Here is a 13409-nt window from a genome sequence, read left to right as displayed (position 1 = left end):
CTCATTTTATAATTGATGATGAGTTGTTGTTGTTAAGGTGATATATTGAACAAAAGGGTATTGATATGTTTTATAAATTAGCTACATATAATTTGAGGGAAAACTTTATTAGGAAAAACTATGTCACAGTGCTAATACAACTCTGCTGTCATTTTTTAATTAGCACAGGAATCAAATTTCCTAAAGAGATAATTATTAGAAACATTAACACACATTACAACAATTCCAATAATCTTAATAGCAAATTTTTACTCTCTCATAATAGAGTTTCACGTATTCTGACGACCGCATTAAAGACACAATAATAGGGTCTTCCAAAAATCCCATTCACTACAATCTCAAACTGAATAAGCAGTACTTATTACACAGTTTAAAACTAACAGCCAGTGTTTCATAATATAAATAAGATATCTAGAATTAAGCCTTCAATAGAGTGACAGTTATGTGAAACATCTAATTTGTTAATACTAAGAGAGCCATCATTTCAGTAATAACTAAATTAAACTATATTATAAACTTCTTATTTTAAATTAAAACAAATATTTATTTCTTACTATATATTATACAATAATTTATATATATTATTTTATATATTACTATATAAAAACAATTATGGTAAAAAATTAAGATTTTAAAGTATGATTCTAGATACATTTTTATGAAATTATACTAAAGGTTTACAATAATTATTATTTATAACACTGCTTTCAAGAGTGAAAAAATGTTGTGTTATTTAAAATCAGTCCCTAAAATGATTTTGCTTACTTTAAAAGTCATATTTCAAAATTAGTAATTTACCTGAATAAGCAGAATCTTGAGAGCCAGAACCACTTATGTAAATTTTCTGATTAGAAAGAGCATTGAGAAACGTAATGCTACGTTTTGAATAATAAGTCTGAGAAGGACTTAATATAAACGAACAATTAGCAGTAGTTCCATATAAAGGAGTAGACATAAATCCAGAATCTTTTTCAATGACATACTTACATTCTGAAAATACATTATTATTATTTATAATTTAACTGTAAAAGTTTGATAAGAAATAATTTTATATCATATGTCTAATATTATAATTATTTTCAAATGTCATATTCAGCTGATACTGGTTCCAAGTGCTATGCCGGACTAAAGTCAAGATGTAGCTACCCAAACAAGTGTTATATTAAGTTTCTGTGTTATTGGTATGCTTCTGAACATACAGAAACTTCCTAACGATGTGACGTGTTCAATATTGCAACTTTTTGTAGTGCCATGGTATATATGTTTCTAGACATTTCTGTGGTGTATGTGATATTAACACCAGTAAAAGAGAGAACAACAGATACAATAAATACCTTATCCATCTTATACATTAATCTAATTTCTTGAGCAAGTGGAGTGTACTTGTTGATTTTTTCAGTATGAGCAATTTTTATGTTATGAGTGTTTGGAATTATTATTATTTTAAAAAACTAAAAAGAAATTTTATTTTAAAACATTTTCAAAATAAAATTTAATCTATGTGTTATTTGATTACAACTATATGCTGTAATATCATGACAAAAAAAAAAATCAATCATTTCCTGATTATAGCTTTTCCTATTTCTTAATTTAAATAAACGTGTACATTTATGTGAAAATTCGAAGTTAATAAAAGCATTTAGTACTTTAAAGGTTTAATAAGTTTAAAATAAAAATGCCCTCAACCAAAGGAATTTGACCCTACAAAAACGAAATATAAAGTACATGAGAGAATTATAACTCTTTTTGTTTAACTATAAACATTCTCACGATCAAACCGTATATAGTTTACAGTTATCGGCGAAATTCGTCATATTGTTGTCATTCTAACACCACCTTTAACCTCACACCTGCTAAAACAATTGATCACCTGACGAATTTTCCCACCAACAAGGTATAAAAGCCATCCTCCTTCCCCCTCTCCGGGGAGTCGCTAATCAAGAAGTCGCCATCGCACCATCAAGATAGAATTTTGCTTCCCTCTAACCGGCCGCACCACATATTAGAAGACCTTCGATTCCAACCTTCAACTTGGATCCCGCTTTTCAGAAATTAAAGACCTTCGATATCATCGCAAGAGGTATGAACGCTTTATTGTAAGCTCTCTCTCTCATACGCGAATGAGACGTATCGTGTTAGAACGTTTGTTTTATTATTTGTCTGTAATAAATTGTTAGTTTAGAAAAATGGTGTCTTTATTCGACTATGCCAACGCCTTATCGTCGGCCCCGTAACTCCCCTCCACTCAACGTTACTACCATCCTTGACAAGAAAGTAGGTCCGAGACCTGTGGCCGGAAAGAGAGGACTCCTCCTCCCTCCCGGTGGCTCACAAATTGGTGTCACAGAAGTGGGGTTTGAATCTAAAAATCCCTAGAAATATCACATTTACATTCATTATATTTTGATTACTATTTATTTTTTTATTCTTTCTTGTTTTATATTGTTTGTCATAAGTTTCAGTTATGAAACTCTTGTTCTTATAAGATTGTAATTGATGAACACCAACGTTACCAATAATGAAGCAATGAACAGATCTGATAAAATTAAATAGAAAAAAAAATTGTATTTTCCAATTAGCTACAGCTACTGTTTTGAGTTCTGTAATATTTATCAACATACCAAATACTGATGATATCATTGTAAGCAATACCATATACAACAACAAAAATATAAATTTAAACTGAATCTGTTATAGCATAGGAAAATATCTCGCTGCTCAAGTCGGTCATTGTATAGACAAACTTGAGCAACACCTGTACTATATACTGTATGTTCCAGATATAGTCAAATGTTGCTCAAAGTGAGCCTTTGTAATTGATCAAAGCTGGCCATTTTTATTCAACTTTTGCATAGTAGTTGATCTTAGAACAATAAGCTTTCTGCATCCAGTCTTAACAGATTTCAAAAAGCTGCATACTACCAAGCACTGAACACACAGGGTAAATTTATGACTTCAGCATAAGTTTTCAAAGTTCACTAATATCCAGGCACTGTACAAATTATTTATGATTATGTTGAAGTTTCTTTTTTCTTTCTTTTTTAATCTTCTTTGATTACTCAATACAAGTAAGGATTCAGCTTGCCATATTCACTCGGAGTCAAGCTTCTTTGTGTTTCTAATATTAGCAAACTATCCTGTAATAGTCATAAAATTTACATCAAAATACCGGGCAAGATCTCATACAGTTTGATTCAACTTATCAAAAACCCTTGAGCAATTTTCCAAGAATTCATCTTTGAGGCTTCCATCTCCAGCACAAATTCCATCAGATTGAGATTGGGTTTGCTTAATCCATTTTTGAGATGTAAATTCTTAAAATTCAATGATGTTACAAATTGCTTTTACTGTATTATGATCAGAAATATATAGGCAAGTCATGTTTATGGAAAAAACAGCTTTATTTGTAATGCATAGTGTTTCTGATAGTATAATCTGTGGGCTTTTTGTTATTATAAACACTAAGTGATAAATGATACTTGTGTTATACAATGACACTTTCTATTTAAAATTGTGCATACCAAAAATTAATCATTTCATGTTACATCATCATATAATAGAATATATAAAATTATATAATTAAAATATAAAATTTAATTATTAAAATCAGACTTATTTTCAAATTTTTAAGTTTGTTAAACTTACCTTCCATATTATAATATCCTCTAAATGTTCTTCTAACTTTACTATTAGATGTATTAACAGTTATTTTAATTTGTTTTGCTTTAATAAGCACAGAAAATGGAGCTATAAAAAATAATTTGTGATAAATTTCATTATTATTCTTATCATCATATACTTAAATTATAAGCTATAAATATTTAAATTATGATAATGAAATATCAGAATTATTAAAAGTATTTGGAGAAATGTCACATGACTTGAATTTAATTACACACAGAATTCTGGAAAATATTTTTAAAATATTCTCTTATTAATTAATATTTAAGGAAATGAGACTGTTATTAATACCAGTGTTTTTGTAATTTTACCATATTTGCCAATATAGTGTGTAAGTCAATCTCAAGATTTTGTAGCTACAAATAACATACTATTTGTTTAGTGATTAACTAAACATACAGTAAGTTATTTATGGGCTAAAACTGAAATGCGCATACATTATTGGCCAAAAGTAGAGCTACCCTTGACATATGTTTTAAAAATGCGACCTCGACCTCCATCTACTACATAATTAATATTACGATAGTTGAAAAAAAAAGCACAAAAAAAAAAGAGTCAAAATACTCAATTGAATCAAACAGATTTTATTTTGAATCTGATTTATAAAAGAAAAAACAAAGCTTTTATATTTTACACTGTAACAAAAGTAGAGCTACCAAAGGAAGTATACAGATTTGTCCAGTATTTTTAGGACAAAATATTAGTATTTTGTGGCATAACCAGAGCTTCTGATTACTGCATCACATCTATGTTCCATTGAATCAACTAAGTTGTCTGGAGGAATACAATTATCAAATAATATCAAACAAAGAATGGTAGATATGTGATTGAAAGAAAAAAAACTTTTCCTGAAATTGGTAAAATCTTTAATGTGCATAACACTCTTGTCGCGAAAGTGGTGAAGTGTTTTCAAATATATGCGACATTGTTTCTGCCAAAAAGTCAGGTAGACCACGAAAAACACCACAGTTGGATCATTTGATCAGGCATACGAGTTCAGCCAATCCTTATTTGACTGCTTCACATATTAAACGTGAAGTGGGTAACAGATATAAGCTTAAGGATTGTACGAAGATGTTTGACTAGTTTTGAATTACATGGGAGATGATCAGCAAAGAAACCACTCATCTCTGCAAAAAAACTAAAAGTTGAGATTAAAGTTTGCACATGAACACATTACTTGGATTGAATAAAAATGGTTCAAGGTGTTAAGTCTTCTCTAGTGATGGTATACAATATGTCAGACAACCAGTGGACATGAGATATGACCCAAAATACATAGTTCCTATAATAAAGCATGGTGGTGGCTGCATAGTGGTATGGGGATGTTTCTCTGCAAAGGGAATTGGTCCAATTCATAGAATTAATGGAATAATGGATCAAACTGTTTATCGGGACATATTGCAGAATCAAATGCTTCCTTGTGCACGTAGTTCAATGCCAAGGAAATGGATCTTCCAACAGGACAACGACCCAAAACACAAGGCAAATTTGGTAAAGCAATGGTTTTAACAGAAAAGGGTGAATCTTAAGACATGGCCAGCCTCATTGCCAAACCTAAACCCCATAGAGAATCTTTGGGATGAAACTGAATGCCATATAAGCCAGCATACATATTCAAATCCGGATGAATTGTGGTCTACCATTCAAAAAGTATGGTATGAGACTCCCAAATCATTGCTTGACAACTTAGTTAATTCAATGGAACGTAGATGTGATGCAGTAATCAGAAGCTCTGGTTACACCACAAAATACTAATATTTTGTCCTAAAATTACTAGACAAATCTGCAAACTTCCTTTGTTAGCTCTACTTTTGTCACAGTGTGAAATATAAAAACTTCATTTTTTCCTTTTGTATCAATAAATCAGATTCAAAATAAAACCTGTTTGATTCAATTGAGTATTTTGATTCTTTTTTTGTGCTCTTTTCAACTATCACAATATTAATTATGTAGTAGATGGTGAACAAAATAGAGGTTGCATTTTTAAAATATATGTCAATGGTAGCTCTACTTTTGGCCACTACTGTATATATGATAGCATTTGGCAAAAACAAAGTTACTTTCATTGAATCTTTAACAATACAGAAGCTCATATAAAGAGTAATCTACACAACAGGAGCATATAGTTCAACTAAGTAACCATAAAAATCTTCAGTAAATTATTTTGATAAGAGTTCTATTGTTTTATCAAGTTTACCAGTAAATGCATTCATTTCAAAATCAATACTTCCAATAAAATATTAATAGTTTACACATTACAATACTATAGCAGTACTACTACATATAGTATATGATAAAACAACATTGTAGTGATGTACATTTTGTATATCATTAGAAACACTTAGAAACACTATGGTAAATATGGTAGAAACAGCCATTCATACCATATTTTAACTACTATATTATTAATCTCAATATTAAATACATCTGTTAAACATAAATTTTAGTTGAAAACATTTTGGCTCATGCTGTTTTGACTTTTATTTTTTTTAATCATCATTATTTAAATAGCTAATAAAAACTTTGCACTTGCTTTTGTTTGCATATTAATAGTCATTATCAGACTATATGATCAATATATCATCTGCCTAATTTAATTTCTTGTTTGTTTCAACTAATGTTGTTATTTAAATATTTTTGAATTTAATGTTCAACAATCTTGCAACAGAGTTAACCTTTTAAAAAAAAATATAATTGTTGTCGTGGCTTTTATATTAGGTTTTCTTTACTACTTTTTTTAGTGTCAAAACTTTTCATTATTATTTAGTTATAGAAAATTTAAATATAATTAATGCATTATGAACATGATAATTAACCGCTGCGTTAAATATATTCCATGTAATGATATAAATCACACAAATTGTTATCATTAAATTAGAGTTTGTTTATTAAATGTTATTTCTTTCTGCAATTACATCAGTTCTTGCTTTAATAAGCAGATAGACTGGTATAATTGGTATTGAACTTTCTACTACTTTGCAACTGAAGTATGTAACAAAAAGCAGAGTTTTCTATAAAACCTCTAGTGAATTTCTACCTTGTCTTTAAAAGAGCAATTATTTAAATATTCTCCTGTTAATATCTTAATCTCTACTTGGTAATACTCAACTAGTGCGCTACACATATTAAAAAAAAAACTAGTGTGAACAGGTTTCATTTGATCAGTCCTATATTAAATTAAATGCTGTTTTTGTTATCTATCATATTATTTCGTACATGTAAAGAACTAATGTCAAGAAAACATTAGCAGGGGTGCACAACCTGCGGCCCGTGGGCCACATACGGCCCCCTATCAATGTTTATGCGGCCCGCGGACGGTACAGGCCAAATCCCTTCTTTCGAAGTTTCTAAGTGTAGTTATTTTTGTTTGGGGCTTATGTTTTGTTAGGACGAAGGTTTCTTCACCATTCACCTTAGAAACTTAAAAATAGAAGAGAAATCAACTCACCAATGAGAGAAAAGTGCCATAGAAAAAACTCGCGCACACTTGCGCTCCCGAGCAGGAAAAAAAAAGTAAGTCCGCACCGAGAAAAGGGGGAGAGACCCCACAAGCACAACTTAGGGACTCACTAAACCTTAAAGAATAAAAACATCCTGAAAATTGTCGAAAAGAATAATGTAAAAGATTAGCAAGTATTGTCGGAAAATAGGCTGCCAGACAAATAGAAAAAGTTTATTGTTAGCAAATAAGTATGTAAATGAGGGGAGTGATCGCATTCAGAGTTGTGACGTCACCTCACAGTATAAAGTCTGAATCTCATGTGAAGATGGACGAGATGAGTTTCTCATAGCAACGAGCTTGGTGAGCTTCGTAGCAGCAAACAAAAGAGAGGTGTCCGATAGGAAAAAATAGTTCCAAGGCGATTTTGAAGTTATTCAATTTGTGGATCGACAATTAGAGAAAGTCTTGAGAGTTGAGGAGAAAGGTTCCTAGTATATTGAGGTGACGATTAGACCTTTAATTCATAAGAATTATTGTTTATAAGTTAAGTCTTTGAATTTTGTCGAATTCCAAAGGGGAATAGAATTAAGTTAGAAAATAGATTGATTTGAGTTTTGTCGGGTTGATTCTTATTGAGTTTCATTGAATAAATTGTTACTTGATTTTTTACTAAATATTGTATATAGTTTATTATTAGAATTATTTATTAAATATTTGATTTTATTATTGACAAACTTTGTCATTATTTAATTCGGTGCACGCTTAAAGTCCAGGCCTGGCACACTAATGCAAATCCATATAAAGTACCCGTTAGGGAACGGCCATTTCCGGCACATAGTCGTGTCGATAATCGTTGGAAAAGTCAGAAAAATAATATAGTACTTTACAGAGTAGTTCTGAATATTTTAAAATACCAATTTTTATAAATCAGTTGGTAAATCTTGAAAATGAAAGATAACTTGGCATAGTAGAGATAAATGTTAGTATTAAATCAAAAATTAAAGTTTGTAAATATTCTAAAGTTAACTTACCTATATTATCATGAAAATTAAATAAAGGTTTATCATCATCTTCATTAGTAATAGTAAATTTATCTGCTACATCTAAAAGCATATCTTCCATGACAATTAAAATATTAACTGAATCATGTGAAATTATTTTTCCTGTCCAATTAACGCCAGGGTTAACAGAACCATCTGGGTTAACATTAAACACGCCATATGGATCTGTATAATCTGCAATTACATTATTTAATATTTTTATATTGAATGTGTTTCGTTAAAAAGATATTTAATAATTTAAATGCATATTTATTTTTCTATAATTATTCATAATTTAAAAAATTTTAATATTAAAAACTTAAAATAGATAAAAAAGTAAACTTACTGTGATCATTTACATCTATATCAATTTCTCCATTTATAGAAACAGTGAAGGAAAGAAGACAAAGCACTGCAAAAGAAAATTAAACTATTTAAATACTGACAATAATTTATTAAAAACTTATTTATACTGAGTAAGATAACTGCTTAATAATTTTATTATTATAAAGATCTGTATATTTATCTTTCAATTTTTGAAAATTTACATTCCAAAAAAGTATAATTTACAATTGAAACTGATTATAGATCAAAATAGCTTTAAATTAATAATAAATATGATTTTATTACCCAAAGAATTATTTAATATTTAATCAAATTCAAAACATAATTCTAATGCTTTATTTTCAAACTATTCATTATTTAATCATTGATATCACAAAATGTATTTAAACTGTAAAATTTAAAGAATATTCTTCATTGAAATTCAAAGAGATATAAATATATTAATGGCTATAACATGACAGAATAAAAGTTTAAAAAGAATTTCTCGTTTCCTGACACTTTTGATTTGTTTGTTAATACAATTATGTCTAATACTTCCAATAAAATATTAATAGTTTACACTATAGCATTACTGCTACATATAGTATATGATAAAAGAACATTGCGGTGATGTACATTTTGGAAAGACACCAAAAGAACTTATTGTTCTTTGGGTGTCTTTCAAAAATAGTTTATTTAATAACCTTCAAAAATTTTTGTAGCATACTTAGGACCTTCTCATGGCACACCAGTTGAAAATCACTGCCCTACAGTGTCAACTCCTGCCAAGAATTAGATCAGCTATGGTGGGATATCTGTGCCTATTCATAAAACAGACATATTCTTAGTTTGTAAAGAATTCCGAGAAGGGTTATGGGGAAGAGCTAAATGTCTCCCAAGCATGTTTAATGGGATTCAAGTTGATCTCGCTGGCCATTCCAATGATGCATGTTCCCAAGTCTAAGTACTGACAAAAATGCAAGTTCTGTGAACTTGTATGTTATTGTCCAGAAAAATGACACAAAGGCCTCATGGCCCCAACAAATAGCAAACATTGCACAATGATTCTACACCACATTTCAGTCACACTACCATGAGAAAAGATGTGGAGATCAGCGCAGCAACCAACAGCAATCTCTGCCCAAACCATTAAATCACCCCTCTGTATGTGTGCATTTTACAATGTTACTGGTGTGATAGAGAGTTGCAGGCATTATCCAGACCAATAACCATTGGGAATCAGTCTGCAGACCAAACCTTGACTCATCTATGAAGAGTATACCACTCAACTGTTCTGGAGACCAGTTGAGGTGATCTCAAACCCAGTTTAACAGGGCCCATCTGTGTGAAGGTGTCAGTGGGACACAAACTGCCAGTTGCCTTGCATACAATTGGCCTGCACATAGCCATCTGTAAACAGTTTGCCAAGATACAGCTCTTCCTGTCGACAATGAAAGGTCCAAAGCAAGCTGATATGCAGTAAGTGATGCGTAGTGTAATGCTACAGACAGAAAACGGTCATCCTGAGTGGTTCTGACTCTTGGACGTCCACTTACTGATTTTTGTGACACTGTTTCTTCACTTTGATATTAATTTGATATAGTTCCAAGGGGAGCAAATGATGGGATGATTGACATTTAGGTTTTGGACTACTTCAAACCATTGCTGGTCACCTTCGAAATGCCTTATTGCAACAATATAAACAATGATAAAGAATATTTATATTTTACTTGTGTCTTCTGTAAATATTGTAATATTAATGTAATAAAAGTTATACAGTGGAACCTCGCTTAACAAATTGTAAAAAACTGACTTGCTTAACGAGTGATGAAGAGAGGGAAAGTCCCGGATTGTGCACATGCTTCACCAGTCTGTTTAGCACTTGTTCCTCTAGCATCTTAGTGTCGCTTGTGATCAAACATTTTTCCAAACTTATGTTCACACACATTACTTATAAACATCAAGAACCATTGCCCATTATATAATAAACACACCAAACAAAATGCCAAATTCTTGGGCTATGTAAAGGCAATAATTAAATATTAAAAATGAATTAATTTGACTAGAGGTAGGCAGTTATGCTGCCATCTTGTACTAAATTTAATGACCAATTCCAAATTAAATTTTTAAAATGTCTAAATTAAAAATTAATTAATTATTAACACCTCAATGACAGACTTATGAAATAGAATATCAGATTTAATTAACAACTCTAATGAGAGACTAGCTAATCAAATGACTTCTATAAAAACTGATTTACACTCAATACGTGAATTTATTCGAGAACTTAAGAATCAATTTCATAAGGCAGAAGAAAAATATACAAAACATAGAATTACAAATTATGGAATTAAAAATGAAAAATGAACTTGTGCGCTTCAAAATGGATTCTCTAATTAATAATTTTAATCAAAATAATGTAACTATATATAAATATCCTAGTTCGAAAAATATTTTCAGACAAAATATATGGAATTTTATGAAACACACACTGAATCTAGACACTGTACTTTTAGAAGATATCTTAGACATAACTCAACTAATACAAAAAAACTATTATAAAATTATCGCTAAGGAATAATCATATTCGTAATCTTTTTTCCAGTTCTTTCATTAAACGAAAACAAGTAAAATTACTTGGTGAATGGCAAAATATGCAAATTTCAGCTGATCTCGCAAAGTTCTTGAATAAGACAAAATAATCTTCTTCCCTTCTATATTGAAATGAAAAAGCAAAATCATCAGGTAAACTTTGTAACGATATTTTGATATTAGAACAAGACAAGATAACATACTGCTTAAAAACAAAGCAATTACTGAACGAGGAAATTTTTTTTATCAATCCCGTCAATACAGAATTTAACAATTTAAGGTCTAATAAATTGCAAAGAATCATGCCTACAATAAATACCGTGAATAATCAAATGTTAGCAGTGATAAACTGGAATTTCCAGGGATTAAAGAATAAAATTTCATCAAGTGACCCATTTCAGCTTAAACTTGAAGCAGATATCATTGGAATAACAGAAACATGGGTTACCTACAAACAGTTTTATAAATACATTCAAAGATTACTCAATAGAAAATATTCCTGCTAGAACACCAACTGGACCAGACCAGCCTAGTGGAGAAATATGCTTATTACTAAAAAAGAATTTATGTAAAATTCTTCAAATGAAAAAAACTAATAATTTTATAATGTTATCAATCGAAATGACTAAACCTAAATTTACTAATTTAAGAAATTAAATAATGATTGTGGCTGTTGCTTACATTCCACCACATAGGATAGACATACTAAGAGAAGCTTTTAAATCACTTGAACTCTGGCAACATATAACACCATTAATTCTCCTTTTGGAAGATTTTAATTCTCGTATTGCTGAAATAAAAGATTCTTGGTATAATGGTCCTAATAACCTAATTTTAAATACTCAACTTTCAAAAGATAAACATAATAATAAATTGAATGAATAGTATGATAAATATAATAACAGATTTTAAAATATACAAACGCAATGGAAAATCAACCAACTTAATTTATTCTTTAAATCGTTGCACCTATCAATTAATCCCAATAAAACAAAGACAATGATTTTCAAAAATAATAATAAAATCTCAGAAAAAGAAACCAAACTGTATTTAGAAAATTTACCCCTTCAATTAGTCAAAAAGATTAACTCAAAGGTCACTCTTAAATAGTCAAACAAAAGTTTTAAATCACACGTTACAAAATTAAATAGTAAAGTGAAAGCAACAATTGATAATTTATTTCTATGTTCAAGATTAAAAATCTCTAACATAAACCTACACATGAGATTATATAATTCTCTAATAAATTCAATTACATATTATGCAGGATCAATTTGGGGTCTCGATTTCTTATATGTTCTGGAACGCTTCCATATTTACTTTCTTCGAAAACTATATCAACCGGAAAAAACCATGCCTGGATATGCTATTCAACATGATACAAATCAGCTCTGGTTCTTCCCATTCTTTTTAAAATGCATAATAAAATTCTACTATTGAATAAAATTTAAAAGTGACAGAAATGTATCTTTTTTACACCAAGAAATGTTAAAGCAAAGTAAAAGACAGAAAATTAACCAACTATGGCAAACAAAGTTAAACAAAATCCTAAAAACATTCGGTGTAAGTACCCTCTTGTTTAAGAATAATATTCATGATTGGAAATACGGATATTCAGATTCTGCAATATCACAAAGTACAAACAAAGATCAAACTGGTTTATATCAATCAAAGTATCACTCATGGTATACAAAAATACTAAAAATTCCTTCACAACAACCATATATACACTACTCATTGGAAATAAATGTTAAAAGACTAATAATTCAATTACATTTAAATAAAAGCTCATTATTCATAGGAAATAAATATATAAACCTTGTAAATAAAAATTGTTATTTGTGCAACTCAAGTGATTTTTGAATATTACACATACTAAAAGACAGAAGTTTACTCAAATACGAAAGTCGCGTGGAATATCTTACATATATAAACATCACCAAACCCGATATAATAAAGCTACATACCAACAGACTGCCGAAAATCTATCGGGCTAGTATTATGCTAATTATTAAATAAATTACGTAATCAATTTGGCACTAGAGGTAAGCGTTAGGCGCCATCTCTTATTAATATTAATAATTATAAATAAATCTGGCAACACATCTGCAAGGTAAGCAGGAGTTGTGGGTTCGAGTCCCGCTCCGGGCCGATTTTTTCTCCCAGTGGTTCTAAATTATTTAAATTAATTGATTTATTTATAATTATTAATATTAATAAGAGATGGCGCCTAACGCTTACCTCTAGTGCCAAATTAATTACGTAATTTATTTAGTAATTAGCCTTAAAACTAGCCCGATGGATTTACGGCATATGTTTGGTGATTA

General features: G+C 29.9%; 1 protein-coding gene across 1 annotated transcript in view; it reads right to left on the bottom strand.

The window, feature by feature from the left end:
* Nucleotides 1-13409, bottom strand: part of LOC111636371 — a 52279-nt gene that overhangs the window by 5644 nt on the left and 33226 nt on the right. Inside the window, exons 3-6 of the mRNA XM_023381607.1 lie at nucleotides 8513-8578; nucleotides 8158-8361; nucleotides 3646-3747; nucleotides 799-990 (exon numbers count right to left, since the gene is read on the bottom strand). Coding sequence (XP_023237375.1) covers nucleotides 799-990; nucleotides 3646-3747; nucleotides 8158-8361; nucleotides 8513-8578 — 564 coding nt within the window. The remainder of the gene's footprint in view (nucleotides 1-798; nucleotides 991-3645; nucleotides 3748-8157; nucleotides 8362-8512; nucleotides 8579-13409) is intronic.

This window comes from Centruroides sculpturatus, unplaced genomic scaffold (assembly GCF_000671375.1).
Source record: "Centruroides sculpturatus isolate CEXI.00-Female unplaced genomic scaffold, Cexi_2.0 scaffold1060, whole genome shotgun sequence".
Taxonomy (NCBI): domain Eukaryota; kingdom Metazoa; phylum Arthropoda; class Arachnida; order Scorpiones; family Buthidae; genus Centruroides; species Centruroides sculpturatus.
The sequence above is the reverse complement of the archived record's forward strand: the minus strand, read 5'-3'. Positions and strand labels throughout refer to the sequence as shown.